Raw genomic sequence first — 25589 nt, forward strand, 5'->3', positions numbered from 1 at the left:
GCAGAGGCGGCCTGTGTTAGGGTTCGGTCACACCAGCATTTAGGATATACAAACAAAACTACCCACAACCAATTGTAGTCATTTTACAACCCACAAGAGGTCAATATGTTATCCAGCCTCCAGCAACATCACTTTCTGGGGGGGAACCTAAGTTTAAAATCAGAATATAAAGAAAGAAAGAAAAGATGATAAAGTTGTAAAGTGTCAGTTGTGTGTGTGTGTGTGTGTGTGTGTGTGTACAGTATGGAGTGTGCTGCTCAGATGCGCTTCTCCCATTCCTCCACCATTTGCATGATTGTCAACATTTTGCATGAAAGTCAGTTGGCAGTGTACAGGCTTACTGTAGACTAACAATAGCTTATCCCCACTTTTTGCTGTCTTTCTCTGGTGCTCTACGCTGGATGACACTCTTCCCTCTTTTATCTCTACGGATCCCTTCTCCTCTCCAAAAAACTGTAGGTAGAAGCAAAGGTACAACAATCCCTTTTTTTACCCTCTTTTTCTTATTATCCGCGTTGCGAGAGCTGTGTGTGTGTGTGTGTGTTGGATTTGCGATTGTGCTGCCACTGGTTAATCATTCATTATGTGTGTTCGTTAAATGCATATGTGCTTATGCTCAGGCTGTGTGTTGGAGAGAGACTGTGAAAATCGGGGGGACTGGATTCTTTCCTGTTAACGAGCATCCACATTTACTCTTGCATGAAGGATGAGTGATTGAGCGGAAACTGTGGTGGAGATGGAAAGAAATGTGTTGTCAGTACTGGAGACTAAGTAATTTTCACTTGATTATCACTGTTTAATATAAAATGATGAGTGTTTGCTCTGAGATGGATTACTTGGTATCTTTGCAAGCAGTAAATATTCATAATACCGTCTGGGTGAAGATGAGGCTGTGCGTGCATTTGTGTGTGCGCGTGCAAGCGTTTTTGCGTGTGTACGTGCTTAATTGGATGTGACAGTTGAAAAGGAGCTGATTGGTGTGTTTGACCTGACATTTGGCTTCATTTAAATGAGGTCATAGCGGTGGCCTCTGTGTATAGCTATCGTGCAGAGAATATCCTCATTATTCATTTATCAAAGTCATGTGATACGCTGTGTATTTGTGTGTGATCATGCGTGTGCCTCCTTTTCGCCAGATGGAAGAAAACTGAATTGACTGTTCACTAAGCCCCTCCCTCCTTAGTTACTGTTGCCGTGCACATGTCCAATTTACAGTAACGGTGAGAGATTTATCAATGACATTCTTAGTCATTTTTGAAACAATGGGTTGCTGAATTTACACAGAGGTAGACAAAAGCAGGTTTCTTAATGCTACTCAACCACAGTTCTTATTTCAGCTAGCAAAAAGGAGAGTCGCTATAGCTAGCTAGCTAATTCGTTAGCTTCATAAGTTGGTTGAAAACTCTCAATCCCGTATGACTTGTTTTGAAAAGATAGCCTTGTAAAAGTGGCTTTAAATATGCACTTGATGGCAACATATGTACGTGATATCACATTAAAAGATTAAAGGTTTAAGTGCCGGGCAAAAAGTCAGCATCCTCACCAGTAGATGATCCATGTAGAAGACATATAGATTAAAGAGCAGCGTTGTGTACGTGCTGCAGGGTGGAGCTTGGTAGTCCTAGTATTAAAAACAGTACAGCATGGAAAGATAAAATTTCAGATCAGACAATTATTTTGTTATGGTATAACCTGATTGAATGCTTAGTTCACCAAAAACAAAATCTAAGGTAGTTAGCTGGACATGTTACCGTTTGCAGTTTATGTTATAGCAGACAAACACATTGTTTAATACATTCTAATCCATTACTTTTGTGATTATGTTTTTGGAAAGACCTTCCTTTCTCTTTTAGATACCAGTAAAGTCTTAAACAGGCTCATGCATCCCACTTGTGGAGAAATCCATGATCAGTGATCAGGGAGGGGCTTAGCAAACGGTCATCTATGATCATCTGTCTTGATTTGATAAGAGTTTAAGGAAAGTTTTTTTTTTTTTTCATCATTTCAGACTTCTTACTGAATGTGGCTACAGTCATTATTCTGAATAATTAGCTCTGTGTCAGACTCTGCACTGTTTTCTTCCTGTGAATGGGGTGAAACCACAAAGAGAATTCCCTTACATTAGTATCACATCAGCATATTAGGTAGCAGTGGGCCAATCATTATCTAGAGAAAGGTCCCACAGCGGCTCAGTTGTTAGTGCTATTGCATAATGTAACGAGAAGGACCCAGGCTTTCTACGTGGAGTCTGTGGGGGTTTCCTTTGGGTGTTCCAGTTTCCTCCAGCTGTCCATGGACATGCAGACGTGAGACTCGGAATTATCCATAGGTCTAAGTGTGAATAATAGTCTCTATATCTGTATTAACCCTGCAAGGATCCCTGGATAGGTTGCAGACTCTTGCGTCCCTAACTATGTAAAGAACACGAATGAATAACAATATCAACAATGTGGCTACTTAATCATAAATCAAATCAGGCGCTGCTTATATTTCCATATTAAGAGCAGATCAGAGGAAAGAATATATTTTAATAGATGGAGTCATCTTGCCAGAATCAATTTTGGGAAAAACCACTTGCAGACAATTTAAGCATATATAAATGCTCTCGTTTTCAGCCAACTGTCAAAAACCACTTCAGCAACACACAAACAATCATCATAGATATCATTCTAAAACACACAGATATGTAACCAAGACAGTATTCTGTTTACATAACTTATTACATGACTTTTTTATTGAGGATCACTAAGATCGAGATGTGTAAAATGAGGAAGTGCCTCGCAGCAGGTCCCTGTGCTATTCGATTCATGTCTCTGCAGTTGTGCGTATGTACTGTAAATGGCACAGTGGTCAGAGGGCACTGTAAGTGGGAGGCTGGGGAAAACAAACTAGAGAACAGGCCCGAGAGAAGAGACTAGAGAGAGTGGGGGAAGGGGCTGGAGGCGAAAGCGGGAGAGAAAGGAAGAAGGAAAAAGGATTGAGTGCGGCAGATGAAGGGGCCAGGGGAGTGTGTCAGTGTTGCGAGGCCACATATTTCTAATGAAAAATATGGAGCACCTTGTCATCTCTGTACTCAATTCTGGGGCTGATGCTGCATGGACCCCGAGCCATCTATCGAGAAAGTTTTAGTCCCTTGCAATCAGCGAGGCCCCGATTGTTGTTGGCTCAGAGACGTAACTTTTTTTGATGCATAGCTATGACGATATTGCAAACTTTTTTTTATAAGCCATGGCAGTGGTCCAGGGACTGTGCTCCAGTTAGCAACATTGCTCCAGATAGCAACATGCTTTTCTTCAGACTGCAGATTGATAATGTTTATTAGACTCCACCAAGGACATAAAGTATCTCTATTTATTGAGTTTAGAGGAAAGACATATCAGAGTTAAGGACAACTTGCTTTCGGCAAATTTATGAAATTAATTTGCTGCAGAGGAAAATTCAATCGGGGATAGAAAAGTATTTATTTTATGCAAAAGAAATATAGTGAGTACCAATCAAAGGCCCCATTTGCAGCTGGCATCCCAAAAGCAATCAAACCAAGATGCGTCACCCAGTTAATGAGATCTGATCATGAGGGTAAATATCTGTACATGTTAGTTTGATTATTATGTTGAGATCTTAATGTGCAGAAACTGTATAATAAATATGAGAGCAGTCAAAGACATCAGCTGGCGCATGTACTGCATCCAGATGTAGTTTAATCAGATTCCAGGTGTTATATGTAATTCATGCATTTACACCTTAAAGTAACATATTGCATTAACATATAAGCATTATTTTCTACAGAATATATGTATTGAGCCCCTAACAATACAATGACTACATTTTTGCAAAGTTCCTTTTTTGGTACGTTGAGTTATTTATCAATGTAGTGTAGTAATGAACATCCAAAATTACTTTTAAAAAATCTTCCATATTAGGCAATTTACTGAGCTTCCTACTTTTAGTTCATCTTTTGTCTAAAAAGCCATTTAATCTACTGCTACAAGCCACTGATCAAAAGCACTTCCTTTCCTTGCTAACATAGCACAAACAAAAAAAGTAAAACACCCTCCGATGGTGTGCCGTACATAAAGGCTCATACTGTGCTCGCTGACTTGCGACATCATTAGTTTCTCCTCCATGTCTCATCGATGATGTGCTTCCAGTGGACACTGGGATAGTGTTCATCAGGGTGTGGCACTTTAGCCCAAGGTCAGAGATGAGCTTCAAGGCTGCCTGCAGGTCGTGCTACCAGCGCAGATTAACTACATAATGGTTCTCTCCAAATTGATCTGTTGCATGTGTGAAATCAGCTAAAATGTTGCAGAAGATGTTCTAAAAATATTTGATAGCTGAGTTCCAGTTGAAATAAACCCTCGAATGCACACACACAATGGGCAGAGACAAAATATTTCTTACAGCTTGCAATATAATGAAATACAGTATAATAACGCCATAAAGTATGACATCAATCAAAATTCTTACAGGCTATTGGATTATATTGCAATATGCAGTGTTTTATTCCCACAGTTGTACTCGCCCTCTGTAGATGATACACAAATGGTGGATAACTCATCCTGTAATGAAACCCTTGCACTGATCTATTTTGACTCTAGGGGTAGATAGAGAAACAGGGCTGCCACAGTTGCTTTGGACATAACTTGGCAATGGGGGCAAGTCCACTTTAGAGAGCAGTGAGAGTGCTGGAAGGAAGGAAGGGAGGGAGGGAGGGAGAGGAGAGGAGAGGAGAGGAGGAGTGAGGAGTTCAGCCTGAGTCTAATCCCCCTGCATGAAGGCTTAGGACTGAGAACTTATTCTCCACTTCTGGAGTCACTCTCCCTAATTATCCCCTCAAAGTCCTGCCGCAAAGTTCAAACAGACAAGATTTTTGCCTTCTGCCTCTGTCTCTGCGTTTTCTGTCCCTCCCTCCCTCCCTCCCTCTCTCTGAATATATATTCTCTCCCTGCCTGTCACCCCTTCTCCGACTCTGACTCCATCTTTCTCAGTCCCTCTCTCTCTCTTCCTTTGTCCCACCCTATTCATCTCTGTCTGCCTCAGTATTCTAGTTAGCCTCTCTCCTCCTCCTCCTCCTCCTTCTCCTTACTCTCTCTTGTGTTTCTCCAGTTCAAAGTACCGTGGACATCATGAGCCTCACATCACAGTCAGGCTCAAGATGGGAGTGCTTTGCTGGTGCTTAATGCCTGTCCACGGATCCTGCCAGGCTTCAGTGGAATTTATGTACCGCTCTGTCCATCGTCCTCAGAGCTTCTTGGTTAGTTCATTCCCACCGGCCCCAGTCAAGACCAAAGCAGATATCTCAATGACTTGATTTAGCAGTTTACGATTGGTGCAGGTCATTTGACACCACACATACAGACAGTAGTGGTCAGGGTACAGTATCTGGGATGTGCCTATCCGATGAGTGAAAGTAATGAAATTGCTGCTTGGTGCGCTCAATGCTTATAAATAGGACAGTAGTATAAGCCTGACACGTGTCAACCTGTGATGACATGCATCAAGACACCACAGGTGTGTAGGCTTACATTGACAACAGTGGGTGTCGGTGTTTGGTTGGGCGTCATAATCTGCTTTCCTATCATGACTTCATTTGTAATTTTTTTTGTTTTATTGTTGCACTCATCAAGGAACTAAAAGTGCAACAGATCAGACAAACATTATATTATGAATTGGGATTTCTGATCATTCATTGTGTTCAGTGCTACATCTGCAATGAAGCCTGTATCAGTTTGTGCCCATGGGTCGGTGCTTCTGTCCAGGTGTCTATTTTCTACTTGAGAAAATTCAAACATGGTTCAGCCAACTTGTTCCCAAATTCGTGGCAGTAGACATACAGTACCACTCAAAAGTTTGAAGAGTGTAAAAAATCTGTTGAAATGGTTTAAGTGCTGCCATTTGGAAAAATTATTGCTGCACATGGTAGTCGTGAGGTGGTAAAATGGTAAATGGACTGTACTTGTATAGCGCCTTTCTAGTCTTCCGACCACTCAAAGCACTTTTTACACTATGAATCACATTCACCCATTCACGCGCTGAATGGGTACAGGGGCTACCATGCAAGGTCCCAACCTGCCCATCAGAGGAAATCTAATCATTCATACACATTCACACACTGATGGCACCGCCATCAGGAGCAATTCTGGGCCCAAGGACACATCGGCATGTGGACTGGAGGAGCCTGGAATCGAACTGCTGATCTTCCGATTAGTGGACGACCCGCTCTACCTCCCGAGCCACAGCTGCCCGGGTGGGAGGAGTTTTTTTGAGCGTCTGTGGTTCAGGATGTAAAAACCCATTAACAATGGGATAGGACTGGTTGTTAAGTAATTTGTAACATTTAGATAAGCATGAAACTCCTGGTTGAACCATTAGTACAAAAGATGAACAACTGCATTAGAAAATATCTGGTTCTTCGATAAAATGGCGCCTGTTTACAAGAAAGAGGGGACATTTCAGTAAGAAAAATACAATCTTGAATTTCAGTCATGTGCTTTTTATATCTCTAAAAATAGAATCTGCTGCTTAAATGAATTCACTTTCAGATTCTGGGTAAGTATGAGGTGAATTCTGCTGTGTTTTGTTGAAGCATTATGAATCGGCCACAGGTCTGGTCCACTGCTGTTGTGCTGCTCAATAGAATAAAATAAGGTAGAACATGTCTTTAAGTATCCCCCTTCTCTAAACATAGTCCTTAACCTACTGATCCATAATGGCATGTTGAAAAATGTGGTATTTGTCCTTCCTTGTCCTTTGTAATACGTGATATAGGGGGCAAGCGCTGGATGTCGTCAGAGGTTTGGTTTGTTTGTATCCATGCAGTGTCATGGAGGCGATGAAAACGGGTTTTCCTGTTATGCCTCAGACTTTGGGATTCAGAGCACCAGCTGGCACTTATTGGCTTTGGCATGAGTTGGTAGTGCTGTTGATAAACGGCTTTTAATGGCCAGACGCTCACCCTGAAATTGAGTTTAACTTTGCCTCTCCCCCATTACTCAGTCTGAAACTACACCAGAATCCTCGAGGTGGATTTCAAAGTTGTTAAAATTGAGGGCATTGGTCAAATTGATTTCAGCACTGACCGGCTGCTACTCAAGCAGTCAGAAAATATGAGCTGCAGACCTCCTCCCCTACACACTGCAGGTTTCCTCTTGCAGTTCATTGTTTCTTAAAGAATATGGATTGGCTAGAGTAAAATTTCATCCTGGCAGACCCCCACTTCCAATCCCAAGGAGCCAGAAGCTAAATTGTTCAGAATTGTGCCTGAAAAGTGGAGGTAACAGGCAATTTAGTTTGAGGTTTAGTGCTGTTGTATTAAGAAGTTTTTGCACTGGTTTCATTACATTTGTTAGTAGAATCTGAGCCGAAAGAGGGAATGTATTGACTGTCTCTTCCTTTACATATTTCCCCCATTTCTCTGTTTCTATATGTTCTGTTTCTTTGCTGTGTCGTTTCCTTAATTTAAAAAAAACCCTCTTGTTCCTTTCTGTTATTTGGCTTGTAGTTTTCTATTTAGTTTTGTTTTCTGTTACATTACTTTCTGTTATATTGCGTTCTGCTCTTTCTTGTCCCCTTCTTTTAAGCTATTTCCTGCATCTTTGGTTCCCCAGACAACGGACAGAGGTTCAGACAACCGTGTCAGCTACAGTGTGCAGTTTTTTTTACCCTTTCTCAGTCACAAACTCACCAATGGAAAACTGGTGATTGGTCATCTTTCCCTCCTTCTCTTTCTTTTTTCACTCTCTTTTTGGCCTTGTGTTCTCTTTACTCCTCTCCCTCTGCTCTCTCTCTCTCTCTCTCTCTGCTGCTGACCTCTGGGATCAACCGAGCAAAACTGATTCTCACTTTTTCACGGATCATGAGTGCGTCAGTGGTTACGCAACAGTGAGAGAGAGAGAGAGAGAGAGAGAGAGAGAGAGAGAGAGAGAGAGAACATGTAAATATGTAACTGACATATTTGTCCATCTTTATTTGCGTTGCTGCTTATCACCAAAAGAATATTGCTGTTGGTTAAGCCACTTCCTCTGCAAAATATTTAATATATTTGCATGAAATATTTGAACTATCATTATCGGCTTTTCTACCGGGCAAACACGAAATGTGCACAGCTCACACACAGCAGCAAATACTGTTTACTCATTACGTAAACGTACATCTGCGTAATGACAGATATGCAAGTTCAAATGTTCTTATTGTACCTGTGCAAAAAAAAATGTCTGATGACCACACTGTTTTAATGACTCTGCAGTCTGCAAACCTTCCACAGATGTGCCAGAAACTCTAATTTTAAGTAAATAATAAGTAAAACGCAGTAAAAATAACACATTATAATTAAAGAACAGGGTTCTTAGGCGGGACTAGTAGTACACTGAGTGAACACATTTGGCTGAAAACTCAGGAATGCTGTGTATTGTTTGTGGAGTGCCTGAGACCTTATGAGTAGGATTTATGCGAAGAACTAGGTTAAGATGTTGCTTGAAGGGCTGTATTGTGAGAGTCTAAGTATGAGCGCAGGAAGGCTTAGGAATATGTGGGAGCGCGTGTGTTTGTGCAGAGTGTGTGTGTGATTGTGTGTGTGTGTGTGTGATTGTGCAGAGGGGTGACATGTGTAGATGTGATGGCTGCAGCCATGCATAGATGTTCACACCAGGGAGAAAGTAAACAAACATGGCAGAATGGCAAGAAATGCAGCCAGCACTGTTAGAGCACACTGCCTCTTTCTCTCTTCTTCTTCTTCTCTCTCTCTCTCTCTCTCTCTGTTTCTTCTTTATTTAATTCATCCTCTCTGTCGCTGTTTGTTACCTCGGCCGAGGAGATTATGTTTGTTTGCCTGTTAGTCTGCTAGTTAGCATGATATCTCAGAGCATTTGGTAGAATGTAAGGCAATGGGCAAAGAAAAAACTGTGGCCATTTACAAAGCACATTTTTACTCTTCAACTGTGAGACATAGACCTAGAAGCAATATTCCCTCTTTCCTGGAATCATCTGTCCAACATGTACAGTATTAATCTATTCAAGCCGGTTTTGGGTGACCTTGAAAAAAGGGTTTTTTTTTGTCATTTCTGCAGTTTTCCTTTAATTCTTTGCCAAATTATTTTAGGTGTAGCCCATTTGACATTTAACTGAAACTTCACATTGTGCAAATACAGTACAACCAAATTTAAGAGACACTTGCACATATCAACTCTTGAGCAATCTTGAAAAATGTAATGATGTTTGATGACATTGCAACAGCAACATGATCTCAATAAGCCTTCAATTACACTTTAAAATCAGCATGATGTGTATTTTGGGGGCAGACCTGGACCTGGTCTCTATTATTAAAATAACAAATCTAGAGGATTGTGCGGTCTCGGTGAAGGTTTGCACTCTGTGTGTGCTTTCTAGTTCTCTATTTTTTTCAGTTTTTCCAAATCCCTTACTTATATATGTACTTTACAAGTTCTCTCTCTCTTTCTTTTTTGTCTCTCCATATACCTTTTGCTTGTCTTTCTTCCCCATCAGTGACATAACAACCTCCTGAGCCTTCATATCTATCATATCTAACATGGCTTGGCAGCACTCTCGCCTGACAGGATGACTGTTTTCTTACTTTCAAGTTATTTCTACGTGTCTGAGTGCACTCTTATGTGTGTTGAAATGAGAGAGCAGAGCAGCATGTTCGAACAATCTGACACTGATGACTTCAAAACAGGTGCTGTTTGGGTTCAAAAAAAAATGTTTCATCTAAGTTGGTGACATTTTTGCCTGTGAACCACGATGAAGGCAGCAAATACTTATTAAAAGAAAAAGAGCCAGAGCTAATGGAAAAAATAACCATGACTTCCATTAACATTGCCGTTACAAAATAAGTGATAATGTTAAAAAGGGGTGAAAAGAAAAAGCCATTCTTCAAACACTAACCAAGGGCAGACTTTTGTGAGTTGAGGTATGAAAACCTTTCATGGTGCATCATTTGAAGGGAATAAATATTCTAAGAACCTTGATTACATTGCATGGCTTTTCTCTCAGGGAAGATAGACATACGTATAAAGGCTGGTCCTTCTGTTTGATCAGACCAGAATGCGCATTGATCATCTCATCAATTTGGAGATGTATCATTATTATTTCACATATTTATATAAGCCAACATTTTCCAAACATCACCCAGGTCATTTGCAACAAAGATTTGCTCTGTATGCTAAAATAGAAATATTCAGGCAATTAATATTCGCTGTACAAACACTCATGCCCACGTGTTCGTACTTTAATTTGCAGCAGAAAGGCTTATAATTTGATGTATGAGCAAAGAAACTCCGGCAATTGTACACAATAGAGAGAAATTATCTTCAGTCGAATTTCCTTTTTTATTATCGTGCCCTCAATTAACTGGGCAGTTGAGATGTCTAAGGCAGTCACGTGACTCAAAAGAGGCCCAGCATCTGCTTAGTTATAACCAAATTAAAGAGAATCTTTAACCCTAACCCCCCCCCACCCCCCCATTCAGAATGAGACATGGTAGGAGCCACGTAGCAGGCAAATGCCCTTGCTCTGGCTGAGCCATTATGCAGATGATATGCTAATGAAGTCATCCGATTTGGTTCTGCTTAGGGTGCACTTCACAGAGGGAAAGATAATCAAGCGTTGATCAGCTCCCAATGCTGCACTGGCTGTGTGTGTTTAGTATGTATGTGTTTTGTGTGTATTGTATGGTACTCGGCTACGTGTGAAGTTCTGTGCTGATTGGCTTTGGGAGGGAGAGAAAATGTTTGGGTGCACATATGCATGTATGTTCATGTGTGGGTTGAGTGTGGATGTCTTTAATTCCCTCTTTGTGAGCTGTTTTTAGGTTGAATTATGTCTTACTTTTGTTGCTGATAACATAGAAATAGCTGTGGCGAATAGTGATTATGACGCCCATGGCCCCCACCAGGTCCAACCCCTTAAATATTTGGGAATTTTCCAATTTTATTTATTCGATGAACTGTTCAATTGCATGTTCTGTGAATTTCATTTCTCAAGATGAAGGTCTACTGTTTTAAAACCTTTTTCAAACTGCCAGGAATGAACTTCTTGTACAGAAATGCTGTCCTTCATATGGCCGGTTATTGAAACTCATTATATTCTGAGTGCCAACCAAAATGCGTTCGTAGCATGAAGTACCAAAATGTGTCAAATATCATAAATTAGTGTCACTTGATTAGATTTTGAGGCTTTTAAACAAGGTAATTATCTTTTTAAATCAGGAAACATGTCTAGCTTATTAAAGCAACACTTGTGATAAAACACTGAGCAGTTTAATATATTTTATTAAATGAAAAAGAAAAGGGTTGAAACTTCTTCCTTTTTTCCAAAGTAAAGTACCGTAAAGGCACTGATATTGAAACTCTGCCCTAGTATTTCATTTATGTATTTTTTTGTTGGCCTAAATGTCATCAAAAGTAAGTATAATGTGGCTAAACAAACTGGAATCAGTTTGTAAAATACCTGTCATATGCAAGTTTTTAATTATAGATTGTAAACTTTCTCTTAGGTTGCTAAAACCTTAAAGTTTACCAGAAAATACACAGAAGAAGACATGACCTCATTGTACCTAATGGTAGCTACCGCCCTGGAGCCGTCACAGCAAATGTACTGAGAAGACTCTCTAGTATATATTTAATTTTTATGCCTCCTCGCTGGCGACAGACATGGCCCGAGGCGTTATGTTTTCGGGTTTTCCGTACATCCGTCTGTCTGTCCCGTTCTCATGAACTTGATATTTCAGGAACGCCTTGAGGGAATCGAGTGCAAACGTGCACTTGGACTCAAGGATGAAATGATTAGATTTTGGTGGCTTAAGCTCACTGTGACTTCACACAAAACACGTTTTTTTTTTGGCCATAACTCAAGAATTCATACGCTAATTATGACAAAGTCTCACACAAATGTCTAACAGGAGAAAACGATGAGGCGATATATCCAAAAGGTCAAAAGTTAACTTCACTGTGACATCATAATGTTCTGCAAAAACACTTTCCTAGCCATTATTTAACACCATAACTCAGGAACAGACGGAGAGATTGTGACCGTATTTCACATTTGGTCGGATACTGAATCGGTGACACTAATCTCGGGTGCCCACCGTGAAATTGTGGCGATTGTGTAGATCTTCTGTGCTGCCGGGTTGAAGATGTGTGTGTGTGTGTGCGGCATCCGCATTTTAGAATTTGTAGCTTCTTTGCAGCCACATCCACATCTGAAGCATTGTTTACCGTCATGGCAACAACTTTGTGTTCTATCAGAATCAGCTTTATTGGCCAAACATGTGAACACATACAAGATAAATACATTTAGTACAACTTGAGTGTTTGGTGGAGGCATACAACTGTGAGGCTGTATTTCTAGTTTATACTTCAGTTGCAGATGCTTCAGCTGCTCCTGTCTCTTATGCTCTAAACTTGCAGTGACTGTCCTTCTTTTTTATCATTTGTATACTTTTTCTCGCCATAACTCCTCTTTCTCCACCTGTTCACCCCTGCAGTTGCTCCTTCAGTGTCTCCCTATCTGTCCTCTCTTTCATCCCCCTGTCCTTTTTCTCCTACCCATTCTCATGTCACTCTTTGACCCTCACCCATTAGTCATACACACACACACACACACACACACACCCCTCCCCTATACTACATGTACTGTACCCTGCATATATATATATATATATAGCAGCCCCGCTCTCATTTGGCTATCAGACAGTCATCAGTTCACTTTACATTTTCTCCCTCTCTCTCTCTACCCTTCTTTTTCTTCATTCCTTCCTTTTGCAAAATGTGAAAATAGCACCTCTCTTTTCTCATCTCTTCCCTGATCTCTTACTCTCTCTTCCATTTCTCCCAGTTCAGTTGAAGTTCACTTCTGTTTTGTAGTACTCCTCTTCCCCTCCCTCATCCATCTGTCCCTCTGTCCCCTCTCCCACTACTCGACCTGTTCTTAATCCACTCTATTCATAGCCCTGAACCTCCCCGAAGCCTTAAATAAACAAAACATCATTTCACTCTTTTATCTCCTCTCTTTTCTACTTTTTTTTTTTTCTTTTTAAATTTGAGTGTAGCTCAGCAGATAATGGATTCGGCTTCCATGTTCTTGTAGGTGAATCTCAAAGCATCGCAACACACCCATTAACCCCTATTGCCTCAGTGCCTGACTGGGGGTCCTCTGAGAGACTCACAGAAGCATTTGATAGCGTTTGATCATCTTCTCCCTTTCAGCGGCGTGCATGCGTGTAGGTGTTTGTTGCTGGGATTAACACATCCTATTGATCTCCACTAGCCCCACGCCTGCGGAGCCTTGACAGATCTGCAAGAGGCAATAATTAGTCGTGTAATTGGCTGATCAGTTGCACAGAAATATGCTGAGCTAACACACTCCGTCGCTGGTACGCGTTATGACCCCACAGTAGATTTTGACAGGTGTGAGTCTTTGTGATCGTCTTTTTAATGTGAAATATGACACACTGGGAGTTCTTTGTAGTCGCGTCTGATCACACACACCATTAGATTTATGAAAGTACAGCTGGAGGGATTGATTAATTTACAATCTGTAATTATTTGTGTCTTCCTAAGGCGGTCGCATGTTTCACATACAGTTGTCATGTCGTGTCATTTTCTTTTTCTTTCTCATTGAGAGCGAGAAGTCCCTTAACTTGAGATTTCTGCTATGTGTGGTTTTTTTTTTTCTAGAGGATGAAAATAAATAGGAGTGTGGCTTCAGAAGGCTTTTTATTCATGGAATATATCCTTTGTCATGCCAGTCACGGGGTTAAATACCATGCTCAAGGGCAACGTTGACTGTAGCTGTTCAGGGGGAGAGCGCAGCATCTGTCATTTACGTCCTCACCCCAGATTTTCTCAGCTGACTAGCAGCAAATCAACATTATACAGTTGAAAGCTCCCTTTTTTTTATAGGGTGTGGCTTTCTTATTTGTGGGACAAATTTGTATAACAACTGTATGCATTTGAAGCACATTTGTGAGATTTTTCTACCAAATCCTCCATGATTGGCTGGCATGACTGCTTATTTTTCCACATGATATTTGGGGAAGTTCATATTGTCTTTATTGTCTTGTTCAAATGTTGCAATTTAACCATAATAAAAACATTCAAGAACCAGTTATTCTTTCAAGATAGATGAGGCTACCACCAGGCACTGCTCTCTTTGGTTGAAGATTGTCAGCCTGTTTCACTTCTGATCTCACCCACTGTCACTGGTGGGTGTGGTTGGATGTGCTTTGTCGCACCTGTCACTACACCTCCCAGTGATCCTGAAGTACATCTGTACATCACTGCAGTATGGTGAGAAGTTAACAACTGGAGGTCAACAAGGGGTATTTAAGTTACTTTTTAAAGGATAATTCTGGTTTATTATAACTTGGGTCCTATTTCAGTAGTTTTGGCCTTTATTTCTCTCAGGTATGTTGTTAATAATCCCTCATTGTACAGGAAAACTGTGCAGACATCAAATCTAGCAAGAACAGTAGATCGAAGTTGAAGTCAGTCTTGTAAATTGTAAACCAATAACTTTACAATTGACCTTCATTTTCACCTTCAAATAGGTTAAGTTAGGCTAACCAGGTTTCATTCTAAGATCTCAGCAATCAGTAACTTTTTAAGTATAGTGTTATTATTACCAATATGAAGGGCTTCCAAAACCAACACAATAAGTTGTAATAAACCAGAGAAAATCCACCCCACAGTTCTTGTTTTCCATATTACCCTGTCTTAAAACACATCCATGAATGCCATCGTTCAATTCCCATTGTATGCTCACCTGTACCTGATATTTGTCCCACTTCACACTCCTGGATGGTTCTACAGTACGCCCCCTACAATACGACGATGACTGTAGGAATCTGTGTTTTACGAGTGAGTGTGTAAACCAGATGCACTGAAGGCTCATTCTTGTGAGTAATCAATATCTCTGCCATGCATGACACCATTAATATGCAACCAAGCATCAAGTGGGGCAGTGAAGAGGGAGGATGGTGACCACAGGCGTGTACTTTGTTAAAGGGGGGGAGGCTGTGTGTATGCGTGTGTGTCCCGAGAGAGATGAGAGGCTAAAAGTAGGTGATGGACTTGTAATGGGAATACTTTCCTCACCGGGTACCTATCACACCCACTAGACGAGAGATTGGAGAACATATCTGACCTTCCGCTGACCTGTGCTCGCGCCGGGCAATGTGCGCAGACGTATTAACTTGTCAAAGTACGATCATCTGCGTCCTTGAACGTGTTGGGCAGAGAGATGCGTGTCTGTATGAGAGTGTGTGTGTGTGTGTATGACTGAGTGAGTGCCTTACTGAATTATAGAGTATGTTTGCTTTTTAACAGATCAGCAGAAGAGGTGATGCCACAGTCAATGTCACAGCCTTCATGCATAATTGCTCCACTTTGTCATTGCCAAGGGCTGGGCAGAGCCACATCTGATTGCTACCCCCCCTTTCTCCTTCCCTCTCCGTCTTTTCCTCTCTCCCCTTCAGTCTTTATCCTCATTAGACTCATTAACTTATCCTGCAGAGAGAGACAGACAAAGAGGGAGCGCAGTGAGAGTACCGAGGGCAAACCGAACGGCCTAAAGTAGATCCGCGTTCAAGGTTTTTTGCCTCACAATACAGTTGATGAGCTACAGATAGAGATATATCACAGTGTAAAGCAAGAGTAGCTAAACGAGGCTTCCTCTAAATGGTAATGTATGACACCACGTCTGGTATAACAGACAGTGTGCGGAAGTGTGTTAGTTAACGCCAGTGTTTATCTGCATCAGCTTAAGTGTCGGTGTGTGTGTTTGAATGTGAGTGATGGTGGTAAGAAGACACCGAGCAGTAGAAAACGTACTCTATCCGCGGTGCTGAGAGGTCACTCTGTTAGCTGCTGACTCACTGTCCAACGCTAGTTAAAAATTCATTGGAAAATACAGTTTAGAGAGCACTCCAACTTTCAAGACTGACATTTTTTTGGAATTTGGTGTTTCTATATATATTTTTTTCCCTCCATAAAGGATAATGTCGCTGATATTTTTGTGTTTTCTATGTCAAAACTTGTTTACATGACAGATAACATTGTATTTTTAAATGATAAATTACATTAACCACATCTAAAGTTAGTATCTCTCCTTGCACTAATTTGAACTTTCATGTTTGTTTTGAAGTGGGGGGGGGTGTGTGTGTGCATTCATATGATTTTGGGGTGTTTGCATCCCTCTGCACATGTGAATTTGTGCGTTGGCATGACCCAGTGCTGAAAGGCCGGCAGTGAGTGAAGTTGGAGTGTCTCATGGTTAAATGATGGGCCCCTTTCGGGCACTCAGAGGGCTTTGAAATACTAAGTAATTGGTTTTCCTGGCAGAATGGGGCCATAGCTTGGGGCCAGTGTGAACTCCACACTGTAGCTCAGGCCTGATAAACCTGGGGTAGAGGCTCGGTGAACCAGGCACAGAAAACAAATGTTCAGCGCGCAGGTTTCCTCTGAATATTAAGAGCTACGTGGATTCAGAGGAGAACTGTGAACACTTGTCTTTTTTGTTTATCGAAGTTTCGGCGTTATGGCTTTTGCTGAGTCAGGTTAGCATTTGAAATCTAGAATTTGCAAACTTTTTTCTCCTCCGATAGCATGTGTACTCGCTTGCTCAAGGTCAGACATAAAAATAGTCCAATTAAATATCAGAATTAAGGTGATAATATAAGACTTTAAAATGTATCACCGCCTTTAAAGATCTGATGTCTAATGTTGATATGTGGCATCCAGCGTCCTGCGTGCCTCACCACAGCAAGAGAATTAGACTGTAACATGATAAATGTGTGTGTGCAGCATGAATGAGTGTCAAGAATATCATTCAGGCCTACATGCATGTACACGGACATGCATACACACACGCACAGGTTCAGTTTGCTCAATCACTCATTGTTTAGCCCTTTCACTCTGATAAACACACATATGTACAGTACTGTACTCACATACCCAGGTCTCTCAGCTGATAAATATCCCCATATGTGTGAGTGCATACAGTACATGTCCGTGTGTTTGATGTGTGCAGCCGCAGTGGAGCTGGCTGGTTGCTGCCAAGGCTTAGCTAGCCCCAGGCACAGGAAAAGCTTTTTATATATTGGCCTACATGCCACTGACTCTTCTGAGAGACTGTCAGGAGCACATTTTTGAGACTGATACAGTTGATACTTCTGGGAAAAAGATGTGGCTGGGACTGGGGAATACACTGTATGACTCCCCTTTTCTTAATGTAATCATCTTTATAGTTTTTTTTTGTGTCTCCTATCCTCTGAAATCTGTCCACTCTCACTGTAAAGAATCCCTTCTCTTTTATGTGTTCATATCGAATAGTCCACCATGTATTGTTTCTCAAATGTTGTGCAAAGTTTCTACAAAAAGCTTTGATCTCTGCTCCTAATCCAACTTGCTCTTTCAGTCTTTGTACCATCAGTTGCCCATAAAAAGATAAAATCAAACTTTTTTTTTTTTGTTCCTGAGCAGCTTCTTCCAGCTTGAAGCTGCAGTGCAACACAGGTGCAACAGAGATACTCCACACTGGCTATATCTGTGTTTGAAATAATTTAAACTGGGAACACTCAGGCAGGCATGTAATGAAAAAAAGTGCCCACATGTACCGTTGACTTCTTAATGCTAAGAGTGATCACTTACATCGTTGCTAAAATGATCTTTGGATAATTAAAACATGTTTTCTATTCTAGAGGTTCAAATGGTACAATCATTGTTATGACACACTGGTACATGGAAGGTAATTATACTGGCCTTGGAAAATATAATTGACACTTTGTATGCCTTACAGTCTTAGGAATATGTTACTCTAATAATCCTTAAGAGAAGTTTTATTTATTTAGTTCACTTATCTTATTTAATTTGCTAAAACGTGGCACTTGATACAGCTGTGAGGATCGCCTTCAAATCTCTTGACAGCTGCTTGAGCCGTGTGGAGTCACCTGAGGTACTGACAAAGCTCAATGTGACTACTTTCTTAACCAAATGTTGTGCAGTCTCCTCTATAAAGAGCTCCAGAACTATGGCTGGGAATCACAGGTGAACTCACGATACAATAATATCACGATATTCTTCCCACGATAACGATATATCACAACAAAGGTGGTACCGCGATACACAACATATCAAAAAGAAATAGTCTACAATCTATCACAATATCTGTAACTGAAGAAGAAAGAAAAATAAATATTCCAAAGAGCAGGAAATAGTTAGGTAATGTTCAGTTTTTATTTACAGTACAGTAGTTTCACAGAAAGGAAATGCCACCAAGTATAAATATCACAACACTGAAAACTGTAGCTTCAGTTTGTATAAATATCACAACCCTGATAACTGTAGCCTCAGTTTGTGCCTCTCACAGAGCTGCTGGCAGCGTTAGTAAGCCTGATAGGAGATGGCAGAGAGGCAACGTCATGCTAATAACCCAAAGATTTATTCCTTTTCTGTGGCAGTAAACACAACACATGACCCGCCGATAACTAACCGTGCTATATTGAGAGCTTTACAAGATATTCAAGGCTGATGAGTGACAACGTTAACATGATAAACAGCGGCGGCCACAGCTACGTACTGACACTCCCTCACAGACACATACGGCTACAACGCAGGTACCACACAGAAACCTTTTACCAAGGGCCATGAATGTGCTTCTAATGACTGTCAAAGCTCCGGCAGACTTTCTAGCGGTGTTCCGGCAGCATTTCCAGCGTGGACATCGAGAGTCTGACAGCAGCTGCTCACGGCTGCTTGTTTTGCTTGCATTTCTTGTCACCTACAATTGCCGTCCATCACCTGGTTCCTCCATAAGGAGGCAAGAGGATAGTGGCGTTCTGGTAGTGGTGAGCCAAAGTAGCTGAATCTATTCTGAGTGGTCCTATGTTTAAGTATGGATACTCGGTGCCAGTGTATCAATAACGTATCGCAAGTTTAAATCGCTAAATGTTGCAATATCAATATTTTTCTTTTTGTCCCACCCCTATTAAGTATCTGAAAAGTGTCCTTTTTGACTTTCAGGCCTTGTGTGTGCTAATAGGAGCTCTGTCGAGATCTCACTTTGAAGCGTTCTTTTAAAACATCAGTGGTCTTTTCAGATCCCTGCATCCTTTTTGCACTTGTGAAAGGCCTCATTTAATCTGTGGCATTACAAACCAGTCATGAAGTGAGTCATTTATTCTGCAGCAATTACTGTAATTACATCTGATTCCTGCCCTTCTTCCTCTTCATCCCTTTAACTATCAATGCCATGCAATAAAGTATAAAAGTGGTTGGAAATAGTCAACTGAATGTGTCCACCCTAATGTCTCTCGGAAAGGTGTTTGGAGGCAAAAGCTGTATTCCCAACTTTCTTGGGGGAGATATACTAGAAGATTGGCAGGGGGGCGATCTGACAATGCGTGACAGGGCATAAACCGATAGAAGAACTTTAAAATCAGTTCTCAAAGATACTGGAAGTCACTACAGCTCAGCTAGAACTGGCTTAACATATTCCCTCTTTTTTTTTTTTGCCCAGCGAACTAGCAGCAGAGTTTTGAATGAGCTGAAGCCTGTCAATAGTGTTTTGGAAGGCCTGTGAATAATGCAGTACAATAGCCTAGTCTGTTTGAAATGAAGGTATAATTTAGTTTTTTTTGTATCAACTCAGGTCAAAAAGGGTCGAACTTTGGCAATGTTTCTCAAATCGAGGTAAAACTCAAGGGTTTCTTACCTTGTATGCTTTACATGGTAAGCTGTATGTTTTCTTTTTAAGTGCAACACGCAGTAAATGGCCTGCAATGCCAAGTATTGATGTCATGAATCTGTTTGACCGTAGACTAAATATCACAGGCACTTTTATTCTGACTCCTCAGATGATTTTTTTACACTTTGCTGTGGGATGAGCTCCTGGCTCAGGGTATCCTCCGATGGGAATGTTTAAGCTGTGTTCCGCTAGGCTCCAAATTCAGTCAAGATCCTTGTTTTCCGTAGTATATAGAAGAAGGCCACCGGCAATGTATAGGACCATGCTGTCATGCTGTCAGTTCAGCTGGACGCCTGTTAGATGTCGCCCATGTTGAGGAGGAGGAAAAGGAGGAGGCGGTGGAGCAAACTATAGCAAATCAGCATACTAGCATACCAGCATGCAGTACTATTTCAACTAAATTTCATCATATTCAAGTGTTGGTTTAATGACTGTTGGCATTTGTAGTAGAGAATAGGTTCTGTAACAGTATGGTTATGCAAAATTCAAAATATAGTTTATTGTACGTGTATGGGTATCTACTACAGTACAAATTATTGATACAGAATATTTTTAATTCAAACATGTTGCTAAAAAAAATCCTGAGAAGTAATTCATCTAATTTGCTTTGAAATTTGAATCATCCTTGACCGAACAACAGACTTTGGATGCCTTGATAGTCTATAAAATGTATCACCGTGGCGCTTACCAGAATGAGGAAGAAAGCTCAATGATCTTTCAAATTTTTCCCACATTACGGCTATAATTTAGTCTTCCAAATTACAATTAGGACACCAAACCTGGCATTTCATGGTCATACACAAGAAGCAGAACAGCAACTAAAATTGAATTCAAATTCCAAAACAGTACTCCTCAGTACACAGCTGCCAAACATAAAATATGTACATGCGGTCATGTATTTGTTTAATGAAATACTCAAGCAATTCTTGATGTACACATGCGGTAAATTTCAATTTCATTACACGTCGTTTTACTCCCTCAAACACCCATTTCATCTCATTTTTCCAGATTATTGCTTAAATGCAGGTTGTAAATTGAACTGAATTCATGAAGTGTTTACATTTAAATCCCAATTTGAGCACAATCCAGTAATCTGGTTTACAGATTTTTTCCCAGCAGTGCAGCACAGCATGTCTCATCAAATGTGGGAGCTTTACAAACACCACATCTGTATTTTTCTCTATTCTTCCCTTCCCCCCCCCCCCCCCCCCCCCCCCCCCCCCCCCCCCCCCGTTCCCATCTCTCTGCTGTGTGCCTGGTTGTAATTGAGTCATTTTCTCCTCGTTCAAGCACTGTCTCCGGCAGGCAGCTGTATCAAGGTGACCTCCCGCTATTGTTTGGGCCTCTGTGTTTTTGTCTCGCTAGCTCGCCAACATAATCACTGCTTTTCAAAGCAATGTAATGGGTCAGCTGTGGCAGTGAGACATCATTTCTGACCCCGGATACCTTGCTTCACTGTTGGAAATGTCAGTGAAGAAGCAAGGAGGTACAGCAATGAATTTAGTGATGTAATACTGCAGTCAACCCGTCCCTTTCTTATGTCCCTCTCCCTCGGAGCGCTCTCGCTCTGCCTGATTCTGGGCTGTTTTTCGCTCCGCAACTCCCTCTTGAAAACAGCTGAAGGGGGAATCAGGATCTTTTGGGAGTTGGATCTCCTCTCCTCTCCTCTCCTCTTTAGTTGCTGAGAGGAATAATCTCTGTCTGTTTAAAGCACTAATCCATCTGTCAATCCCTGTCTATTAATTGCAGCATTAGTGCATTGTAGGCAGGCTGGACAGGCAGGGTAATTACATTGATTTTACTGCTATTTAACCTTTATTTAGCCACACGTCGCTCCACAACAAAAGTTTCAATGACAAAACCTCAATTTTTTGAAATAGGTTGGGTTGCACAGGTGAAATGATGTTTTCATCTTATCTTTTTTTGGACCCGCACCGGATGACACTTGACATCTCTCTCGTCTTTTTTATGTCTAACTGGGACAAAGATCTAAACAGCAGCTACTAAGTACGTCAACGTCCCCCATCCTCAATGTCAAATCAGTCTTCCCGGGGAGTAATGATATCTTAAGACGAAGGAGGAATCTATAGACTATTGTAGGATTGCAGATTAGGAGGGGGCTTGCGAAGAGGGCAGATCTTTTACCCACAAATCCTATGAGATCTGGTTGATAGAGTGTCAATCACTAGGATCTTAAGGAGCTTGGAGATCAAGCTGTGAAAACAACTTGACGTGTTAATCCGAAGAAGTTAGACAAGATATTTTGGTAGCATACACATTATACATATGCAATCGCTCATGAGTAAGCTGCTCTGTTATGGATGTGTATGTTGTCGTCATCGGCTCAAACCCAATTCTGACGCTGTATTTAAGAGGAAACCTATTTGTGTTTTTACAAGTAGTCTCTGCTTTCTTTGTGTTTTTATTTTAAAGTCACGCTAAATTAACCCCATTTTTCCCTAAGCACTAAATGCCTGAATAGTGAGAGATACAGCTAATCATTTTAGACAACTGTATCTTGTTTAAATCTTGGCCTCCTTGATTAGCTAGTCGGTAGATCATTTGTATGCACAAAACGATGCTTTGCGTTGAATCTGCACATCAGCTGAACACTCCTCACAGACTTGACCTGCAGTTTTGGGGGTTGTTCTTTGATCAGGAATAAAACAACCACCATTTTACTGGCTCTTAAGATGTCAGCTACATCAAATTAGCCTCAGTAAAACAATCTGGTTTGGACCACACCAGAGACCACACTGCCCCTGGCTGTATGAGCTTTGGTTTTGACCCAGAAAGTCATTCATAGCTTCTGGCTTTGGAAAGAGCTTTCAGGTTAAGAGTCACAGTAACTATAGATGAAGTGTAGGCTGATTAATGACGGTGGTGGGAAGGCAAGACTCTTAATGGTCAGTCATGTCCACTGGCAGTTGTGTCATTCACTGTTGGCCAAACACACGCAACAGTGTGTTGATGATCAGTCACGTGACCTGTAGTGCGTCGGGGAAGAAGTGATGTTTATGTGCATGTGTGTAGGGCTGCAACCAGAGATTATTCTCATTATCGATTCATCTAAATACTGAAGAACGCCTGTTATAATTTCCCAGAGTCATATGTTTGAACAATAAACCAAAGAAAATTAGATCATCACCATGTTTGACAAAGAAAAGCATTAAATTGTCTCATTTGTGAAGTTGAAAACAACAAATATTTTCCATTTTTGCTTTAAAAAAATGACTAAAACAGTTATTCACTCATCAAAATAGTTGGAGATTTGTTTTCTGACGATCAACTAATTGATTAATCGACTAATCGTTGCAGCTGTACGTGCGTGTGAGTGTCTTCGATACTGATGAAACACGATGGAGACGAAATGTCTGACGATGTTTAGGACGACGGGGAGGAAAAAGTGAACCTGCTTTGAAAAAACATCCAGTTTTTTTGTAAATAATTATAATTCCAGTTGTATGTGCATACTAATTAGCATGGCAGAGTCAAACTATCATCAGAGCAATAACCAAGGACGCAAAACAATCACTGCTATTAATCTTTGAAACGCTACGCTTGTAGAAACTAAAGCTCACAATATGATATGAGAGAGGAAAAATTGATTCTTCTCCTTTTTTTTTTTTGGGAACCTTACAAGTCACAAGCTTTAAATAGCTGACAGATAACTCATCACCTGGAAAACACGAATCAGAGGTTGAAAGTGAGACTGGTGGGCTGTAAAAAGAAATCTAGTAATCGTATTCGGCCACAATGAAGTATCATCATTCAGATTTGGCTTCAGAGAGCCGGAGAGGTTTCTGAACACCAGGTGAGTACAAGTAAGCGATGGGTTGAAAGAGTGTGTGAGGGATGCCTCGTGAGTGAAGCTGAGCCGCGGGGGGCTGTCAAAGCTGCGTTTACAGGCATTAAGGATGAGAGGCAATTGTCTCATTCCTTCACTCTCCCTCATTTCTTCCCCCCCCCCCCCCTCCCCCCTCCTCTCTTTTTTCGGGCTCGTGACTGATTTGGCTCATTAAGATCGGGAGAAGGAGAATTAATTATTGTCATTAAATGAAGCATGCTGCTCCCCTCTCTCAAGCACTCCAGCGGGCAGGGCAGTGAAGTGTGGACGGCAGGGAGGGAAAGAGAGTGGGGTGGGGGGAGAGGGGAAAAAAGGAGGGGTAGAAATTGAGAAAGAGATGAGGGTTGAAAGAGGGGAATTTAAGACCCTGAGAGGAAGCGGGGATAAGATAGATGGAGGCCTCGTGGATAAAGAGAAAGCGCCGGAAGCAGAGAATGACCGGAAAACAGGCGTGAGAGCCACAGAGTTGTAAGATGGAGGGCCGAGGCCACGGGGAGGAACAAGAGGAAGAGGGACAGTCACAGGCTTGAGCAGGATTTCTGTTTTTTTTTTTTTTTTTTTTTTGGCTGGGCTGCATGCTAATGCGCCGGAGCGTATTGTTCGGCTCAGGGAGCTGGAAAAAAAAAAAAAAGTATAATCCAGGTCAGAGGGATGGAGAGGGGGAGGGAGGAGAGAAGGAGGGGGGGGAAGAGATGCACAAAAAAGAAGAGGTCAGAGATTGAGGCATTAAGAGACAAGACTGCAGGGAGGAGAGAGGAAAAAGCATGAGAGAGAGAGAACATTATCACCTTCATAATGATTACCCATCACCATGGCTACACTTTCTATTTTTCTCTGTATACACTAAAATATCAAGTGAAGAAATACGAAAACAACACATCTCTGCTGGTTCTTCCAGGATATTTTGTCACCTGCATGAAAAAATGCATACTGATTTTTACACAAGTTGCCTGCAGTGGCTATTACACTGCCTGTGTGTGTGTGTGTGTGTGTGTGTGTGTGTGTTGATCTAATATTATCGACTCTTGAGGAGGAAGCTTGAATGCACAAGGCCTGAGGGCAAAGCCACTCAAGAACATCCCCTGCAATTCAAGTGACCTGTTTTCATGACGCTGGCTCTTTCCCATTACCAAGAGTGGCATTTCATTTAGCTTCTGTCATTCATCTTTCCTTTTCCAGATGGGATAGACTCTTGTGTTGCTGACACATCGCCCCCTATTTCTTTTGTTTGCTTTTTCTTCCTTTTTTTTTTTTTTTTTTTTTTCTCGCTTTACTGTAGCTTTGTTGCTTTTCGCTCTCCTCTTAAAAGTCAAAGGCCGGTGAATTTTTCTACAAGTTTTGTGCATGCAAGTTGTCTTTATTCCCCTAATCTGCAACCCCACCCCCCTTCACCCCCTTCACCCCCTTCACCCTTCAAAAGAAAAAAAAAAAAAATAGGAACATATTGCTCGGGGTGCTCATATGCGGTCAAATTCATACGCCACAGTCTGTGCACCTAGGAGGGAGTGATATTTGAGGTCAGGTTCTATTGAACGCTGCAGTTAACATGACTCAGCTGACAAATATCCCTAAGCCATTACCTCCGTTGCCCTCAAAGTGTTTGTGCTTCAAGACCGACTGATCTTGACAGCCATACATTAAAGGTTTACTCGGTTGAAACACTTATTTAGATTTAAAGACAGAAACCAAGTAGCAGAACCTCAGTGACTGCATCAATGCCTGCAGTTTCAGACCTGTGGTTCCAGTCCAACACCAGTCTTAAGTCTTTATCTCAGGTACACCTTTTATACCTCAGGTACACCTTTAAGTGTTAAATCCTGAAGCACACATACCCGGTTGCAGACAAATTATCAGGTGATGCAAATGTAAAAATTACAGCAGTTATTAATTAATTTGCCTGAAGGTGTCAAAATAAACTTTTTGAACATTTGTTAGGTTTGTAGGTCTTATACCTCTACTGCTGCCTTCACTTTCCTTTCCTATA

The 25589-nt window shown here is 41.2% G+C and overlaps 1 protein-coding gene across 8 annotated transcripts in view; it reads left to right on the forward strand.

Moving 5' to 3' along the window:
- The window catches only part of LOC122999638 (neurexin-3b), a 293680-nt gene that overhangs the window by 12846 nt on the left and 255245 nt on the right, over positions 1-25589 (forward strand). For 6 of the 8 annotated variants that reach the window (XM_044376714.1, XM_044376713.1, XM_044376720.1 and 3 more), the window contains one exon: positions 460-471. The exons of the other annotated variants lie outside the window; for them this stretch is intronic. In XM_044376714.1, the coding sequence (XP_044232649.1) occupies positions 460-471 (12 nt within the window). The remainder of the gene's footprint in view (positions 1-459; positions 472-25589) is intronic. 8 annotated transcript variants of the gene reach the window in all.

This window comes from Thunnus albacares, chromosome 16, assembly GCF_914725855.1.
Source record: "Thunnus albacares chromosome 16, fThuAlb1.1, whole genome shotgun sequence".
NCBI lineage: Eukaryota > Metazoa > Chordata > Actinopteri > Scombriformes > Scombridae > Thunnus > Thunnus albacares.